The 19,956-nt window shown below is 46.7% G+C and overlaps 1 protein-coding gene across 1 annotated transcript; it reads right to left on the reverse strand.

Annotated features, from left to right (window-relative positions):
• Positions 1-807: 807 nt before the first annotated feature.
• On the reverse strand, positions 808-2,686 carry TMEM158 (transmembrane protein 158). Its single transcript, XM_048510393.1, has one exon. It carries the CDS (start codon positions 2,350-2,352, stop codon positions 1,462-1,464), a length of 891 nt encoding a protein of 296 aa, XP_048366350.1. The 5' UTR covers positions 2,353-2,686; the 3' UTR covers positions 808-1,461.
• Positions 2,687-19,956: the final 17,270 nt, after the last annotated feature.

Below are 19,956 nucleotides of genomic sequence, written 5' to 3' on the forward strand. Positions count from 1 at the left end.
TCTTGGTCAGCCACTTACCAGTGCAGATCTATACAAATGCAAACTCACCTAGATACCATTTGAATTTTGAGTTATCTTGGAATATGGAAGTGAGTCATGCTTCCATGCTACAGATCATGAACACTTTAATCTCCTTTCAACCGTCCTCAAACATGCAAAGAAATCAGAAGCTTGGTAAGTTCAAGGACTACAATTTGTTCCTCCGTAATGACAGAGACACAATTATTTTAGGCAAAAAAAGGGGGGAAGTCACGCTCTTCTGCTCTTATGGAGCTTTGGTTTGTGCCCACACATTGCTCGATATTGTGCTACCATTAAACTGCAGAAGGAGCCCCCAATCTTTTTGAGCCTGTGGGCACCTTTGAGATGGTAGACGCAACCACAAAATGGCCACCCCAAAAGGGAGACCCCCTTCCACACACACAGAGGAAGCCCAATTGCAGGGGACACGATTTTTTAAAAAGAAGACACTGGGACAAAGGAATGTGAAAAAGAATAAAACTAATATGGGAATGGCAGCTGCTGCCAAAACGATGTTACTTTCAGTCTGCACAACTGATCAAATGTCCAATGGCCAGTCAAGAGCTCATTTCCTCAAAACCCTTGGCAGGTCAGTGGGGACCATGGGGGTCTATGGAAAACACACCAGGGACCCCTGCCCTTTAGCAGTGGTTCACCTCCTCAATCCACAGCAGCACAATAACCAATTATGTGTGGATGCCGCTTCAATTTGCTGCAGGCATTTGGAAGATTTGATAAATCACACAAAACCACTTTTAAGATGAACCGACCAAGCAAACACTTAAATGAAGACAATCTTTGTATTGGTAATCCAACAGACTTACAATAGTCATCACACCTTATCTCCAACAAGAAACACACACACACAATTGTAAAAGAGTAATTAAAGTTCAAGTTCTCCATTAACAATATAGAATGTGTGTGTGTATATATATACTGTTAGCAAATTTAATTCCTGCCTCCAAAATGTTTCTTATTGTAGTAAATATTTTTTTTTTGCAAAGACAAAAGTGTATTCATATACAAATAAGTGCTCTGATTTACAACTACTTCCCAGCGCACTGGGTCTCTTTGTGCACAGTCTACTAAAATACTGACATAAAAGAGTCTTTTAAAATATATATATATATAAAGCAAATACACAGGTTTGGTCGTTTTAAGATATGGATTTGGAACACATAAGAAATATTATCTAAGATCTATAAATCCTTTCAGATGTCCCACCCAGAAACCGCCAGACTATATAAAATGGCCAGGGTTCTGCATTCATCCTCAGGAAAAAATGGCTTTAAGGTTATCTACAAAATATATTCCTTTAAACTTCCCCCTCCAAGCCAAAAAAAAAGAGATAACAGTAAGGATCCCCCTCTTTGGCGCCGGCAGCAGCGACGCGCCCGGATCCGGCCGGCCGGCCGACGAGAGAGGAGCGACGGGGGGGAGTCACTTGGCCGTCGGGGCGGCTCCTGCTGCTGCGCCCCTGCGCTGCTCCATGCCGTTGGGCAGGAAGCCGGCGATGATGGGCACGGGCCAGATGAGGGCGGCCACGCTCCACACGATGATGACCAGAGTCATGAAGCAGGCCACCAGGGTGGACTCGATGGGCTTGCGGTTCAGCCTCCAGCCGGAGTCCCCCTTCAGCTCCTCCAGGCTGAAGTCCAGGCAGCAGAAGTGCAGCCGCTCGCCCTGCTGCCACGGCTGTCCGGGGTCGGGCAGCGACGAGGCGAAGAAAGAGGCGGCGGGCGAGGCGGCGGCGGCGGCGGGCGCCCCGGAGGAGCCCCCCGGCCGCAGGCGGCCCACACGCCCGCCTCGCGCCCAGCTGCAGCCCACGCAGAGGCGCAGGTCCTGCTGGACGCCGCCGGCCGCCAGCCCGACGTGCTCGATGAGCAGCGGCGGCGGGCCCACGCGGTGGAAGGCGGCCGAGAAAAAGGCGCGCCCGCCGGCCCCGCCGGTGGAGAAGAGCACGAGGTCGCACTGCAAGCCCAGCGGGCTCCAGCGCACCAGCAGCGAGCTCAGCATCTGCCGCTGCACGCTGATATTGCACGCCGGCTCCTCGCGGGGCTGCTGCTGCTGCTGGGGCGCGGCGCGGGGCGGCCCGGGCGAAGGGGCAGCCCCCGTTGTGGCGGTGGGGAACCCAGGGTGGCCCGCCTGCTCCGTGGCCCCTGGGCGCCCTTCTGCGACGCCCCCGGCGGCGGCCGCGAAAGAAGAGTTGAGAGGCGGCGGCGGCTGCTGGTCCTCCTCGGCGGGCCCCGAGTGGGGAGCCCAGGCTCGGCAGCAGCAGGGCAGCGGGGGCGCCAAGGCCGCCAGCAGCGCCGGCAGGAGCGGCAGGAGCATGGCATGGGCTTAGAGGAGCGCCCGGAGAGGTGCGCGAGCGGGCATGGCGTGCGTGCCCACACCAGTTGCCGCGGGGCAAGAGCCGGGGCGGAGGCGGAAAGGCGAGCGGGTGGGGGCGAGGCTGCCGCCGTCGAGGGAGACGGCGGAGGGCGGGAGAGAGAGGAGGGAGGGAGGGAGGGCGTGTGGAAAGCAGCCGCCGCTCTCACCTCCCGCGGCTTTCGCCTCGACTCTGCGCCAAAGGCAAACGAGGTCTGGAAGGGAGAGCCCCTCAATGCCGCCCCTTCGCTCCCGCTCCCCCTTTCCCGCTCAGTCGCGCGCCACAGGATTCCCTTTCGCTCCCGCGCCGAGAGGGAGCTCCCTGCTTTCGTCATGCTGAAGGATCTCCCCCCCACGCCCCTCCCTCTCCTCTCTTTGGCTCCCCACCCTCACGAAGGCGGCTCGCCTCGCCCGTGTGGAAGAAGGCCGAAGGGGGGTCCCGATGTTGCCAGCCCGGCTCGCCCAGGGCTGGCTTGGGGGGTCATCTCTTGGTCATCTCGACGCTGTACCTCTTTGCAACCTAAGCAACCCTGGACTTCCCTTTTTAGTTTTTTTATAATACACGAATATACCCGCATACAGATTTGAACTCTGAGGGGAAAACTCATTTTTTTCATCTTCAGGCATTAGGGTTTTAAAACCTGCAAGCCAGACCTGTATTGTTTTTCATATTTGAATGATTCCCACTGGGAATTTCCCAGACATTTTATACTCTTTCTGAATACAGTTATCCCTTCCACATCACGACTTTCCACATTGCAGTTTTTGGATCTATCAGGGGTCAGCATAAGAAATTAAATGGGAATTTTGGGGAAGTTTTGCAGAAGCCACAGGAAACACAGAAAAAAATTAGAAACTCACAAATGCTTAAAATATATGTTTACCATTCTGTAATTTCAACATATTTTATCTTTTAGTACAAATAGACACAATTTCTTTCTTAACATTAAAATAAAAGGAAAAAAATCAGACTTCTCTGGTTCAAAGGGAGGGCCAAAATTTTTATGCGGTTTCCAGATAGGGGGCGGGGAGGCTCACCCCTAATCTCCACAATGTGGAAGGGATAAGTGTAATCCCTTCTTGTTTTGAGAAAAGTTACTATCATGGAGTAGGGAAGTGGTAAAACAGAATTATGGAGGAGGGAATTTGGGGGCTAAGGAGCAGGGTTGTCATTTTAATGATTTTTGAATACTTTAGACAGTTTGCTGTCCTCTTTCCTTGCCTGCTGAATGTACTATACTTCCCATTCATTGGATGTATTATACTGCTTCTCATTTCATTGGTCTCTAATGGTGTCATCCAGATTCTGAATTTATTTCAGAAATGTGTATGCCATTTCTCCAGACTTGCTTGAAGCATCTCACAATCAAGCAAAACCAATCCATACAATGAAACCATTCCATTGAACAAACCACCTAATAAAACTGGTCAATAAAAACAGTCAATATAAGAGGCAGCCTAGGAGAATACATTTTAAAAGATCAATTTAAAAAGCGTTGCAATGGGAAAAAAGTCAAGCAAATAAAACAAGCGGAGCCAGCTGAAATAATATTTAACAGGCACCCAGTGGAAAAAAAAAATAAAACACCTTTAGTTACAAGCCTGGTAAAGAGAAGTGTTTTCACTTGATGCAAAAGAGAGAGTAAAGTAGACACTAGGGCAGTGGTGGCGAACCTATGGCACGCGTGCCAGAGGTGGCACTCAGAGCATGCTATCGCCCCAGTTTGGGCACTTGGCAGTGGCATAGCACCAAGGGGGGCGAGACGCACTGGGCGCGCCCCTCTTTGGGGGTGTGACAAGGGTAAGGTGACCAGATGTTTACAATGGAAAAGCGCGGCGCTCCCCGGTCAGGAAACAGGGGAGCGCCCCAGAAGGCACTGCGGCAGCCGCGCGGTGCCAGAAGCTTCTAATCTCCCTAACCGAGGGAGTGCTAACAAAAGGCGCCGCCACAAAAGGCAGCGTGCTTTCGGCCGCGTGCGTGCTGCCGCAGGAGCACATTCCCTAACCGAGACAATGTTAAAGCCCGGCGGGACGCGGGACACATCGCACAAAAGCGTGAGTGTCCCGCGAAAATCGGGATGGCTGGTCACCCTAGACAAGGGTGTACCGGGGGTGTGGTAGGGATGTTCTGGGGCATTCCAGGGCAGGGCAGGGGCGCAGGGCACACACATGCCCCAGGTGCAGTTTCCCCTCACTCCGTGCCTGGCACTTGGTCTCGAAAAGGTTCTCCATCACTGCACTAGGGGCACTTTCACAGGCTAATGCACTTTCAATCCACTTTCAATACACTTTGCAGCTGGATTTTACTGTGCAAATAGCAAAATTCACTTGCAAATATTATGAAATTGCATTATTCTGCATGTGTGAAAGTGCATCTAGGGAGGTGTGTCTTTTGGGGGAGCATTCCAAAGGTGAGGTGCCACCAACAAAAAAGTCCTCTCTCTGATTGCCACCCACCTTACTTCTTATGGGGGGGAGGTCAAGGAGGGCAGGGCTTGAGAAGAAGATCTTCACTGTATTGTATTGTTTATTGTTTGTATTTTACTGGTCTTTAATGCATTCTTGTTATAATTCTGTAATCCTTGACTCAATGGGGAAGAAGGACAATAAATGAAGCAGGTATAAATAAATAAGAGCGCTGCTTTTTAAAAAAAACCATACACACACATACTAGTAGCTTTATCCTATGCAGAGTAATTCCATTCTAAACCCAGTGGAATCAGTGTACGCTGCATGAGTGCATTGCACATGTAAATGAAGGGTAGGACAACTGTGACACCAAACAGGAAGTGTTAGTGTGTTTTGGTGTTTGGTGGGCATGTGCACTGGGACATGAGATAGAAATCTCTACAGGAAGATTGAGAAAACAAATGAAACAAACAATGAATCAGGCAGAATTCTGCAAATGACCTAATCCCAATTATGGTTTTAAAAATACACAGAGCCTTCAAGTTTTCTAACCCCAAATATCATTTGCATAGATTTTGGGTGAACTGTTTATGTGCTTAAGCTGAACATTTCCATGCTCCTTATAATCAATTTGATAGGCAGGTGTCTTTTCAATACTGTGAAACTTGATGCAGTCTACTGGCCAACTGCCCCATACTTCATTGAGGAGTTTTTAAAGCTGCTGTGTATATATTGCAAGCAGAAATAGTTCAGCGTTGCAGTTCCTTGGATTTTATGGATTAACTTGTCCTAAACCTCAACATGTTTGAGAAGCATCAGGTGCTGTTCACACATTACAACTATGCGCAAGTGATCTACATATTGCATGTGTGTTATCCCTCACTTGAACATATGGCCAACTGACTCTTGACTATGTTTCAAAACTTTCACGATGCCTCTTCTTCTGTGTAACAGTTATTCGCTCTTATGGAAAATTCCACTGATTTACAGGCCTTCCTCTGACAAAACAAGATTTTGACTCCTAATTTAATTAAACACACACACATATTCGTCTAAATGCACCCAGGAGCATATTCTTCTAATGCACTCAGTTAAAACCATCTCCTAAGATTTCATTCACTGTGAATAGCCTTTCTTCTGTAAATGTATTTGATCCTTTTAAAAAACCATTTACATTACATCTAGTGGTATTCAGTACTATAAATGATGAGTTGTCTTCTTTTCTGTACTGACAACGTGTCCTTGGATGACTCCAGATTTTTCTTAATATTTCAGTACCCCACTCAATTCTAGCAATTTGTCCAACCCCCAAACGATGAATCTGCAATTGATTACCCTTTTTCATAAAAGAGGAGGGGAAAGGGGCTTGTAAGCCACCTTGAGTCTCCTTACAGGAGAGAAAGGTGGGGTATAAATCCACACTCCTCCTCCTCCTCCTTCCACTGCACAATAACTTTGATTAGAAAGATTTCACACAGATTTACAGTTGCTCTTTAAGTTGCAGGGGTCTTCCTCTTCCATCCCTTGTACGAATCTTTCCGAAGCATAAGGAGGCCAGAGGATTGTGGAAATTATGGTCTGGTTATATCTACTAATGAGGGGCTGCAATGAACTGAGGGGTACCGTGAAAACCTTTCCTCCCATTCTGGGACCACTCTGGAGTTACCTGCCTGATTAAACCCTCTTGCTAGTGTTAGAAAGGAAAATCAACCCTGTATTTTCTTAGCTTTTCCCTGAATTTTCTAGGCCTGTTTCTGTTATCCAAAGTGAAGCCATTTTTGGATTCACTAACTCTTTCTCTGTCCTTCTAAGAAGCAAGTGCCTGTCTCTCTCACAAACAATGTATCTGTAACACAAGCTTCAAGGCAGCAGGGTGTATGGTCAGTTGTTAGCTGGGAAAGAAGGATGCCAAAGACCTATATATGATGAGAACTTATGTTTCTGAAGACTCAATATGGCTAGCCCATCTTGTTTGTTTGTTTGTTTGTTTGTTTGTTTGTTTGTTTAATATATCCGATTTAGTAGACTGCCCTACCCCCAAAGGGTTCAGGGCAGTGTACAAGCCAAACAATAACAATAAATTACAACTAAAAGAAAGAATGAATCGAATAATCCCAATAAAATACAATAAAATCAGTAGCAACAATATCATACTAGAGACCCTTGCAACATGCACAGAAAATTTAATTTTATATGATTGTTCTGATGCGTAAAGGGTCCATAGAGCACTTGTTTGTAACAGGGCATAAACCTCGGCCCTATTAGTTGCACGGGGTCAATCGTTCTCCATAGGGGGTCCACTTTATGCCAGAACAGTCCACTCCTTATTCATCTGTGTTACCTGAGCTCTCTGGGGTAATTATACTACAGTGTATTTATCTCCCTGTCTGGTACAATCTGGGAGTCTGTGTGGGATTGTTCCTAACTGTCTGTTATCTGTCTCTGAATAAATTGTGTTTTGGGTGAGAGCCTACTTCTCTGAGCCTTCATGGTTTTGAGAGAGAGAGAAGAAAAACGTGCTTGCAAAATAAGGTCTGCTGTTCTCTCATAATCCACCCTTCCATGGTCAGGCTGTGTTTGCGTAAGTGGTCTTTGACAGGATATTTCCTCAGGGGCTCTAAAACCCCATCGTAATGCAGGGATGATTCTCTGCAGGCCACCCTGCAAACCAGATTAGAGACTTCTGAAAGAAATCCAGTTTTTATGTTTAACACTCGGATGTGTCTTACTGGTCATTAAGGACTCGAATGTTTATGCAGTTGCCTGCCTTGGACCCCCTTTCATACCTCTGCATTGATGAGTTAAGACCAAACTAAACAATAGAAGTATTAATCTAGACCCAAACAGAACAGGTAATAAGCATTCTGTACCTGAGGAAAAGGAGACTGGTTTAGAAATACTTGCCATAGTTTGAACCCAGGCAGGCAACAACAATTACTGAATTCAAACAAAGGATCTAATTCTTAGCAGCTCCATCTTAACATAGTGTTGCTCTTTTTAATGACTTTTTGCTGCCAGTAAAAACAAACTATTTTTTTAGAAAAAGGTATAACTTAAGCTTGCTAACTCCGCAGCTTCCCAGTGGAACTCAAATATTATTGGCTTATGCAGTTCAAAATAATTTCTCATAACAGTTCCTTCACATACATGCGGGGGGGGGGGGGAGTCTCTTTACAATAACAATTGTAAGAGCCGGCAGACAGTTTGATATTCTTGCAGAAGTAGAATTATATTTTGGTGACAGATGGACAAGTTGTTCCTTGAATACTCCAGACATGCTTTGCAATCTGTTCTTTTCTGCAGACCACCTATTTACTGCCAAAACAAAGTAGAGAAAGGGATGAATTGGAAAACATACAATCGTTAATTAACTGATCACATAAAGGAATTCCATCAGAGAATACTAATACATACACCAAATATACTGGTATTAGATAATAGATATATTTTCTCTATTGTAGTCTTACAGTAACTGAGGCAGCTTGTCGTTTCGGCGAGTGAGAGAAGCAGGGGGCAACTCTGCCATCCTGTCTCCCTCCCAAGCCCTTTTATTGACCGTTTACAAGTGGAAAATCAAACAGGGCATGCAGGTGGGGGGAATGCAATACAATGGAGAGAGCAAAGAGCACGGGGGTTAGAGTAGAACATTTGGTATTTGCACTTACACATATTGGGGCCAGAGAGTCTGCAATGTCAGCAGTTTTCTTCGAAACCACCTTTGGGAAGGAAAGGTCAGTTGCACGTGAGAGGCCTTTTTCCAAGCAGTCTATTGCTGTACTCAGGCGCCGCCCCGGATGTTGGGGGGCCCTTTTCCAAGCAATGTGCTGCCGAACTCGAGAGCCTCCCGGGCGCTGTGAGACCCCTTTCCAAGCAGAATGGCTGCCGTACTCGGGAGCCTCCCAGGCGCTGTGCCCCCCAACCCTCTATTTTTGTATAGCAGACTCAGTGAACTGGGCACGGAATGCGGGGAGATTAGAGAAAGAAGGGTCTTACATCACTTCTAGAGGGAGGTGTTTTTGTATTTATTGCCAGTGTTAATTACTGGGAGAATGATACAATTTGAATACTTTGGGTGGCATGCCCCCTCCCTCCCCTCCCTTGTCATGCCACCCCTCACTCCTTCCCCTCCCTCACTCCCCTTCCCTTGCATGTCACCCCTCCCTCCCCTCCACTAGGGTGGGTGGGCCATGTCCAGATGCTGGCCCCCTCCCCCTCCCTCCCCTACCTTGCATGCCACCCCCCACTCCCTCCCCTTCCATCACTCCCCTTCCCTTGCATGCCACCCAAAGTATTCTTGAATACTTTGAGTGGCATGCAAACTCAAATCTGTAGTTTGAGGCTACAATGGAGCAAAATAGCCATGTGAAAACAACTCTAAACTGTTATACTGTATCCCCCCACCCTCCCCATATCAAATCTGTTTTTGTAAAGATACTTTGCTCTGAACTAGAGAATATATTGTCACAAATGGCAGTTCACGCAACTGGACGGGGAACGGGGGGAGAACTACTCAATCCTTGCCTGTGCCAAGTGGTTCACAGCTCTGATTTAGGCAGAATGTACATTCATCAATGATTCATCTTTGGAGTCTCAGAGCAGGGGAACAATTAATTACAACGTGCAAGGCTTGAACATGAATACTATTGCAAGAACTGTAAACCTGGCAATTAAATTAAATGCTAGATTTGTATTATTAAGGAAGCTGTTATAATAATTTCTACACTCTTTTGGACTCTCATTACTTTGTAGTGCAAAGAATTACTCAGTTTCCTTTTTTCTATAATCTAGTTTTAAAAGCTGTTAGGTTGTGAAAAGACTGTTCAGCAGCAATAAAGGACATAACGTATCTTTCTGCAATGTACTAAGTGTGATGGTGAAGGTTAGGAGAACAATTGACCTAGGTCAGAGAGGGCATGTAGGCAGAAGGGATTCTGGCTGCCATAAACAGAGTTGCCCAAATCCTACAAAGGGGCAAAGTGAGAGATAAGGAACTTGGGCTAAAGCGAAGAGAAAATAGTCCTGAAAAGGCAATAGGTCCAGGGAAGAAGGGATCTTGTGATAGGAAGGTTGGAGGAGAGGGTGATATAGAAGGATGCAGGAAAGAGGACTGGAGAAGGGGCTTTTTAATTGTGGCCTCAACATCACAGCATTTCCTGCTTGGGGAGGCCCTTTGGTCATTGTCTTCAGCCAGTGGGTGACAATGTTCTGTTTCATCAGGTGTACCCTTACTGACCCTCCTAAGTGCTGGTTTGAGCCATATGCACATTTGACTTTAAATGTCATTTTAATTCTTCACTGCCTCAAGAGCTCTAATTGAGTGGGAAAGTCACATAGAAGTGTTTTAAATAAATCAATGAAATACATAAAAGATGAGAACGTTCCAAATTATTATGGGATAACAGAAGAAAGAATGGGCAGAGAGGAGAGAGGGGAGTGAGTAAAGATTATAGAAACTCCAAACAAATCTACTGTTTGAAAACGACAGCAGGCAAATCTTTATCAGCCAACTCTTTCCAGACAGCCCAAGAATTCTCTACTGAGATCTTCAGACCTTTATGTCCTGCTCATGTGCCTTCCATTGGTCTCACCTGACAGATCGGGTTTGAATCCCCATTCCTCCACCTGAGTGGCAGAGGCTTATCTGGTGAACCAGATGTGTTTCCGCACTGCTACATTCCTGCTGGGTGACCTTTGGCTAGTGACTAGTCACAGTTCTTTGGAACTCTCAGCCCCACCTACCTCACAAGGAGACTGTTGTGGAGAGAAGATGGGAAAGGAGCTTGTAAGCCACCTTGAGTCTCCTTACAGGAGAGAAAGGTGGGGTAGAAATCCAAGCTCCTCCTCTTCCTCTTCCTCCTCCTCCTCCTCCTCCTCCTCCTCCTCTTCTTCTTCTTCTTCTTCTCCTTCTCCTTCTCCTCCTCCTCCTCCTCCTCCTCCTCCTTCTTCTTCTTCTTCTTCTTCATGTCCTTTTATCTAAATTCCTGAACTTTATTCGTTGCAAAGACTGCTGTGTGCTTCATGAGCACTTCCGTTACAAGTGGGTTTGGTTAAACAGAGACATGGCATGCTTTGCTAAGTGCACTTCTTGAGAATTAAGCTCATTATCTGTAGTCTGTCTTTAGAGCAAATACGTGTAGGACTTACTGAAAGTTTTGCATTCTGTCTTGAATGTGTGGTTCGGGTTTGTATTGCCAATGCACTAGTGCTGTGTTATTGATCTCAGCCAGGATATTGACAGTTCTTTCTACATTTGAGCAGATGTCCCAGAAATAAGTGACTTAACTCTCTGTAGCATGCCACTGATTGTGATTTGAAGCTTCATGTGCTCACCACGCTCTGCTGGTGAGCACACTTCCCCCACTCCCTCCCAAGTGAGAATGGGACAAAAGGAACATGGTTCATTAGACAGAAACCTGTTTTTTTTTCCAAATGAAGACAGGACTCCAGTGGTACCTTGAAGACTGACAAAATTTATTCCAGCATTAGTTAGATTTCATTAGATTCATGAAGTCTTTATCTATTAGTCAGATATGACACTAACTGTGCAATCCAAAGGGGAGGGGACGAAGGTGCATTGGAAGCAGCGGAAGGGTTGTGCTGGTGCCCGTGCCCAGCAGTGCAGAAGGACCTAGCTCAGTGGCCAGCCGCCTCAGTTCCCAAACCTAAAAGTTTGGCCTTGTTCTGGCAGGCCTCTGCTGCAACAGTCTCCAGCGGTGCAGAGGGGGCGTTCCCAGGGGTGGGGCCAAAGGAGCTCCTGGACACACACCAGCAGCCATCTTACACCACCCAAAAGTGTGGCTTAAGCTGGTGTTTCCAATGGGATTTTTCAGGTGGCTGGGTTTTTTTCAATTCCCCCTCCCCACATCACCTTAAGCCCCATTGGAAGCAGCGTGGGCGCACTGCCGCTGCACCATCCCCTGCCACTGCTCTCCCTTTGGATTGGGCTGCCCAAGTGGCAAACTGCTGAAAGGCAGCAGGAGATGACAGAAGACATCACAAAAACAGAGCTGTTTGAAGCACTATCAAATCAAAAGAGTAGTCAATCCACTAACAGCAGATATTGATCCACTCCTAGCTGTTGATAGATAGATTGGGAAAGTAGGATCTATCAAGGTCGGGATAAGTTGCGTCACTCCCTTTGAGTGGATGGATTGTTCCTTTAAACTGGCCTGTCTTTGTAACATCTTTCCCTCACTCCCACTTTTCTGTTATTTGCAGCTTTTAACATAAGTGCACCTGACTGATGGATCTGGTGAAGTAATCTCTGACTCACAAAAATCACATGCTAGAATAAATTTTGTCAGTTTCTAAAGGGCCCCTGGATTCTGTTTTATTTGCCGTTGCAGACTTCAAACTAGGTGGTGAATAATCACACCGTCAGAATTGCAGCTAAGAATTTTTATAAATTATCATCACATATCAGCATGTGTGAAGAGGTGGCTGGAAAAGTCCGTCTCTCAAAATTTACTTGCTGTTCTGGGCCAAGGGTTGAGTGATGAACTGGCTGCCCACCTGTGTTTCACTGCAGTGGGATGTGACGAGAGCAATAGTCAAAATGGCTTTCTTGTGCCAAAACTGTTTCCATTGTGAAGACAAGGAAATACATTTGGACTAGAGAATAAAAGGTTGAGGTAACTGCAACTTTTAACTGAGGCTGTCCTTCTTGGAACAGGTGGATCAGTGCTTTAACTGGGTGGCAAATGTGTCTGGGCAGAGTTCCAGTTACTCTTCTCAGAGTTCCAAGCTCCCAGCTGACAGAGTAGAGAGGTTTGTTTCTAGGACGAGGAGAAAACTACACAAGCTTTTTCAAAAGGAAAGAAACTGCCAGAGCACCAGAGCTCTGACAGTCAACCCTATCATGCTGAAGAGACCTGCTCAACATAAAGCCCACTGATAGATTGCAGCCCATTATTTGCCCCCACAGAGAAGCCCTTTCCAAGACGTGGGCTTCAATGATTAGCTTCTTGTGACAGCAAAAAACGCCGTCTCCTATAGGGAGCTGCTCGTGATGGGGTAGCGCAGTTATATCGCAGCAGCGCTCTTGCTCCCCTCTCAAGAAGGGCGCTAGTCAGCTCAAGCTGCTTCCCAACCTCGGCCCCCGATGCTTAGGTTTTCTGAAAACAGCGGCTTCCAACCGCTGCCGTGTGAACGGCAGCAGCTGGAAGGCGCCATCCCCCCTTTCCCGAACGACTTACCTTCCCTGCAACCTTCAGGCGCGTCGCCCAGGCCTGGGGACAAGCCCCCCCTGCCCTGTGACTCCAGAGCTGTCGCGCAGGGCAGGGGGGCGTGTCCCCTGGCCTGGGCGACGCGTCGGAAGGTTGCAGGGAAGGTATGTCGTTCAGGCGACGGCGCAGCGCTGCGCCATCTTCCCTGCCCCTACTGGGACCGTTCGTGCAAACGGTCCCTGGTGTGTGTGTGTGTGCATCACCGTTGTATACTTTGAAAAAGTGACTTCTTTGAAAAGTGACTTCTATGCAGTGGAGGGATTCAACTAATTTAACAACCGATTCTGGTGGTGGGATTCAAATAATTTAACAACTGGTTGTTTACAAGCACCATTTTAAAGTGATGCAAACCGGCTGAATCCCCTCACTGCTGCCATTATACCCTACTGACGTCACTCCCCTCCCAGTCGCACACTCCAGAGGCTTCATTCCAGCAGAATTTTCCAACCCAGAACTGGTAACCCTACCACAGTACAATAAACAATGTCACTCATGATTATCTGCTTTAAAATCTACCTGCTTCTTTTCTTCAGACACACTGAAGCAAAACAAACTTGGATGCTTTCGTAGCTTTCGCAGAGGGGTAATATTTAGATTAGAACTGCAGGAGTGTGATGTTCTACGCAAACACCCTCTTTTGCCATACCACAGCTTCCATTTAAATCAGGATCTTCCAGAGGGCTTCCTTTCAGACTTTTTAAAAAGTATGGGGGATTGGTTCATACGTTTCCCACTGCCCCACATAACTTGAGTTTAAAACTCCTTCAGTATGTGAACTGCGGGGAGAATGAAAAGGAGAGGTGCTGGTACAAAGGAGGAGGTATATTGTGTTGCAAGGGGGGGGAAGGAGCTATCAGAGAACTGGTAAAAAAATCAGCATTGTTAGTGAATATGTAAAAGTAGAGCAGAACAATGTCTCAGAGCAATGTCAGTCATGCCTATCTGCTTTAAAACCTACCTGCTAAGCTCAGTATCTGTCCATAAGGTTACATCTCTGCTTGTAACGCCAACATGAAATATCTGGAATGTCAGTTTAATTATCCTGTTTTCTGAGTTTGCACTGGTGTTCATTCATGTGTAACCTCTACTAATGTGTATTCTCTTCAAGGTAATCTCAGGAACATTTTTCTGAGAGAGAATAAAAGGCAATTGCAGAACTGCACATAATAAAATGAGCAATACATTTATTTGTATGCATAAAGGCATGAATGAAGGTACAATCATACAATGCTACAACCCTTCTTGCTCCTTTAAGCTCATGACTGCTGTAGGTGACAATTTGCCTTGGGATCTTCTACTTTAGAGGTCCAATAGAATTCTCTGTAGCAGGCCACACAGAACCTAAGAAATATCCTGGGGACTCAGCCATCTACCCCAGAAGCTTCCTCAGTTTTTCTTCAGAATCTCTAGTCTCCCAAACAGCTGCATTGCCGTCTTCCTTCCCCAAGGGTGCATTTGCTTGATGCACTGCTGGTTACTATACGCTGTTCCACAGAAAGATAATAGTACAGTTGTGTATATTCATTCACCACAGAACAAAGCATGCCAGACCTTCTTTGTTGTAGAATACGCTACCTAGGTCATAGTGCCTACCTAGCTCTGCTACATCTGTTTGATAGTCATTTGATGAACTATAAATGTTCTTGGATTAAAGTACCAAGTTCTATAATGCACAGAATAATGGTTTTGACAACGATGAAATGAATTTTAATTCTCATATTCATTCGGGACTATATTTTAATGTGGATGCATGCTGTTTTCTCAACCACTGCACCTCAACTGACCGCACTATTATCTTTCTGTGGAACAGAGTATAGTATGCAGGCTACCTACACACGCAACACCAAGCATCCCAAGATATGGCTGAAATGTACATCATGCTGCAACCTTACTGAGGCTAAACTGCTTCAGGGCTGATTGGGATTAGATTGCAGACCTCCTGAGAGCTGGATGTAGTCCTATTCCATGATAAATGAAAGGAATTCAATAAGCAAATGCCCAAAATCTACACACTATTGGGTTTCAGTTTCTTTTGGTCCATGGCCAGGCTGCATATCTGATGGAGAAGTTTCCAGGATCAGCAAGACCAAGACCAACACCTTTCACAGAAAGATAGTGCATTCAAAAATGCATTCAGTGTATACACATAAAGGGGACAGTCTGATGGCTGCACATTCAGCCAAACATGTACAGATAGCCCAGTATGCTCACAGGTCTGTGCACATGGGTTGTTCCATGTGGTCACTATGAAAAAAAACAGGCTCCTGATCCTATTACAGCGTCCATATTTATATATTTGCATACATGCCAGTTCTCTGCAGACACTGGTGAAGTGTGTGGATATCAGGGCACACTTAGGGGGCACAATCTGTACAGACATACACTGTACATGCTTTTGAAAGGCTGCATAGATGTAGAGACAAATCTGAATCTGTCCCTAAATGTATACTCAACAGGAAACTGGAACCAAGGACGAGTCCTCGTTTATTATGCCTGTACGATACCTGTTTTACTTACATACATGTACATTTTATACTTTTAGTTGTATGCAATATTTTAGGTGTATGCAGAGGCACAGCGCTCATGGGGTCACACCCAGTGGTGGGATTCAGCAGGTTCGTAGCACTTTGGTAGAACCGGTTGTTAAAATGGTGCTTGTAAACAACCAGTTGATAAATTATTTGAATCCCACCACCAGAACCGGTTGTCAAATTATTTGAATCCCACTACTGGACACACCCCTCCCCTCAGGCCCACCCCTCCAGGCTGCTCCTCCAGCCAGCGGAGCCTCCTTGGTCTCGCTCCACCAGGCTGCTTGAGGGGCAGCCTGCAGCATGCTCCCGGCGGCTAAAGTCAAGGGGGGCGCAAGGGGGGCGGCCAGAACAGGTGTTGACCCAGGCGCCATTTCCCCCACTACACCTCTGGGTGTACGGCACAAAAAGTAATTAGCAGAATGCTCCCTAAAGCAGGACTTCTGAGGGGGGGGGGGCAACATTCTGCCTGCCCTTGCAGTATCACCTTCCAAAGCTGCACGTGGTGCCAAATCACAAATCTTTTAAAATAATTCAAAAAGTTTGCTTGGCAGCTTCAAGAACAAAGTTCTCGATGCAAATTGGAATGAACAAGGCACTGGTTCTGAAGAAAAGCCTAATTTCTAGTTAAGCAAAATCTTTCCCCAAAAGACTGTTATCAAATAATTGCTTAGCTTGTCATTATTATAGCTGTTAGGATGGTTGAGTCTCCCGTGAGATCTCCAGAAAATATAATTGATATACAAAAGATTTTATTAGGCATCTTGGGATTTCTCGCATTGTTCACCATTGAATTGCTCAGCAAAATCACGCCTCCAGTACCAAGCATTTTATGTGAAAGACATTAGGTTGGTATTTTGTAGCACTGATCTCCTGTGGATTTGCTTAAAGTGCTTGTGACAGCTTTTTGGGGTGGAAAAAGAGATGAAACGATGACTAAAACACTAATTATTTCTAGCATGGAGCAACTGCAGAGTGCCAGACAGTGTAGTATATGTTCAAGGAGCAGTGGCGTAGCACCAATGGGAAAGGGGGGGTGCAATGTCCCAAGCATGTGCCAGTGCAGGGGCTTGGAGAGGGCATGGCAGGGGCATTCTGGGGCAGATGGGGGCATGGCAAAGACACAGGGTACACACGTACCCCAGGTGCTTTCCCCCCTCACTCCATGTTCATGGACTACAAATCCCATCAGCCCCCTGCCAGCATGCTGGCAGAGGCTGATGGGAACTGTAGTCCATGAACATCTGGAGAGCCGCAGGTTGCAGACCCCTGACCTCAGGTGATGAACATCCTAGTGATGGCTGGAGATCTCCTGGGATTATGACTGATCTCAGGCCCTTTCCACACATGCAGAATAATGCACTTTCAATCCACTTTCAATGCACTTTGCAGCTGGATTTTACAGTGGAATAGTAAAATCCACTTGCAAACAATTGTGAAAGTGGATTGAAAGTGCATTATTCTGCATGGGCAGAAGGGGCCTCAGAAAGCAAAGATCAGTTTTCCTGGAGGAAATAGCTGCATTTTACCCTGCTGAGCCCCCTCCCCAAAGCCTGCCCTTTCCAGGATCCCCCCTCCAAATCTCCAGAAATGTCTCAGTCCAGAGCTGGCAACCCTAAACTAACCCACTGTCATCAATGGGACTTAGGAAGTGCAGCCCTGTAATTGTACTCATTCAACGACGCCTGTTTTCAACATTTCAGCATTCATATTGGTAAAGGGCTGCACCTGCACTTACTCTGGATGTCCACTGAGTAAAAAAAAAATAGCATGTTTCTCTGATGAGAAAGCAAAGGATTGAATAAACATGTAATCTCTTCAGCAACGAAGTTCATGTGGTTGTTATGCAAATATTCCTAGTGATCAAGAATTGAAAAATTGAGAGTTGCGGGGGGAAAACAGCCACGACAGATTTTTCTTTTCTCCGAATAGCTTGAAATTCAAAAGGCACCAGCTGCCCTCCAATTGCCCTATTAACTAAAAAAATGTGTGGGCGTATAAATCCACAACTGCTGAACTATTACTTTGCTCCAACTGACTGTCCATTTAGATGTTTGGCTGTTTCACGTTTTAAAGATTAGCCTTATTATGGAGAGACCTTTGCTGGCATTTCATTAAGGCAGAGACCATTTTGTTCGATTTTAAAAGTCAGTTGTTATTTTTGTTTGTTTGCTTGTTTGTTTTGGGGTTTATGTTTAGTGAAGCCAATTTATTAATGTCCCTTGTGGGCAATTCCCAACCCAAATCACTCTTTTGAGAAGGACAGTCCCATGAAGCCTCTGCATATAACTGTGTGTCTGAGAAAAGCCCTTCCTGATGAGCCAGTGTGGTATAGTGTTTAAGAATGTTGAATGAGTATCTGGAAGACCCAGGTTGAAATCCCCACTGATGCCATGAAAGATCACCTTGAGCTAGTCACAGTCTCTCAATCTAACCTACTTCAAAGGGTCGTTGTGAGCCTACAATGGAGAAGAGAAGAATGATCTAAGTTGCTTTGAGTTCCCATGGGGGAGAAAAGTAGAGTATAAACGAATTACATAAATAAAATTTCCCATTGTAGACTGAGCCACTTCTACAAAGTGGGAGTTACAATGGAGAAAGTAAGGGCTCTGTTGGATTCCAAGTGGTCCACCTTAAGTGGGAGAATTCCCAGTAGGCAGCTGTCTGAGGACCACAGTTGGTACACAGAAATATATGGGAGGAGATGGCCCCTTAGATATGCAGGCCAACATTGAGACATTCTGGCAGCAGTGCCAACAGTGCTGTGTCTGTTCTAGGCCAATGGCTAAGGGAATCAGCACTGAACATTACCTCTTCCATTTGCAGGCTTTTCAAAAGTTGGTTTGATGACTGGACTAAGAGTCATTGGACCATCGAGGTTAAGAGCCAGCGTGGTATGGTGTTTAAGAGCAGTGGACTCTAATCCACAGAACCAGGTTTGATTCCCCACTCCTCCACGTAAGTGGTGGACTCTAATCTGATGAACTGGATTTGTTTCCCCGCTCCTACACATGAAACTTGGTGGGCGATCTTGGATAGCCACAGTTCTCTCGGGACTCTCTTAGTCCCACCCACCTTTTGTTGGCACTGCCAATTTAGCAGCAGTTGAGGCTTTGGGGCTTTAATTTAGGTGCATAACACTACTGATGCTCTGGGTACAAGGTTTGACTAACTAGTTTTGTCACTTCAGTTTACTGCCTGTAGTAGTGCACTGCCGACCCAGCAGTGCCGTAGTAGAACGTTGGGACGCCAACGGACTCCAAGCGGCCTTTGCCGGTCGCGACGTTAATCTCCACTCCTCATCCCATGAGTCACGGGTCATGAACTGTCTGGCTCAATCACCGGGCGCAGGGACAATGGTCTTGCCCCCAGGTGAGGATTAGGCTCAGACGCGTACGCTCCTCTCCGCACGTAGCCAGATGAGATCATGCATCACATGATGATCTCCCCGACCTCCTCGGCCCGAACTCCCCCCAGTCCTCCCCTCCTACACTTCAATAGAGTAATAAATGCGTTGGTGCCAGGAACCGGCAGACGGACCTAGGAACACGGACCTCCGGTCTCCCGCTGCTGAAGCTATCTCCACCAGATGTTATCTCGCCCTCTGCTCACTTTCTTATGACCGCCAGTGGATCGACTACAAGTTGGTGTCAAAACCCGGGAATCCTCGAACCTCCACCCTGTTCCACCGTCAGCTTCGGGAAGGGCCGCTGATAATCAAGTCCGCTGGATCGGCAAGCATCCAGGGACCACCGCTTTCTGTATCGCTTGTCCTGATCGGCGCATCCAGAGACACGCTGGCCCTAGGGGACACTTCGTCCGGACGGAAATTCACCGGTGAGTATGGGGAGCTTTGCAAAAGCAGGGCTTATGACAAGCACGTGGACGAACTGAAAGCTGCTAACTAAATGCCGCAGGGTCCCCAGAAGAGAAGGGGAGCTGCTGCAAATTGGTTGAGGAGATTGAAGCTCAGTGTCCAGCAGGAACGGCAGAGGGGGGATACATTGAACCTTAAGGACTGGGAAAACATCGGGCGCACTTCTTTCAAGCATTAGAGCCTCGCTGCCGATAAAACGCTGCTATTGACGTGGAGACAATGCTCGGTCGCCATCAGCTCCGTGGTGACCTACGGCTCCCTTTGCTGTAGGCCTCCTTTCGATCTTTCACCTTCAATTTCAACCCCGGAATTTTCTCTATCCACCAGTCGCACTTCGTCCTCCTTCTGTACCCCCCCCTCGCTCCTTCACCCATTTCAAACTCTCCTCCGCTGCCCAGTCAGCCTCCCCTTGTTCCGCCTTCATTTTCCTCGGTTAATTCGTATCCTCATTCAGCGCCATCGTGAATGGCGCCAATTTCAGAAAAACTCTCGCAGAACGTATTAGCCGCGATCTGCAGAGGAAAGA

This window comes from Sphaerodactylus townsendi, linkage group LG11 (assembly GCF_021028975.2).
Source record: "Sphaerodactylus townsendi isolate TG3544 linkage group LG11, MPM_Stown_v2.3, whole genome shotgun sequence".
Taxonomy (NCBI): Eukaryota; Metazoa; Chordata; class Lepidosauria; order Squamata; family Sphaerodactylidae; genus Sphaerodactylus; species Sphaerodactylus townsendi.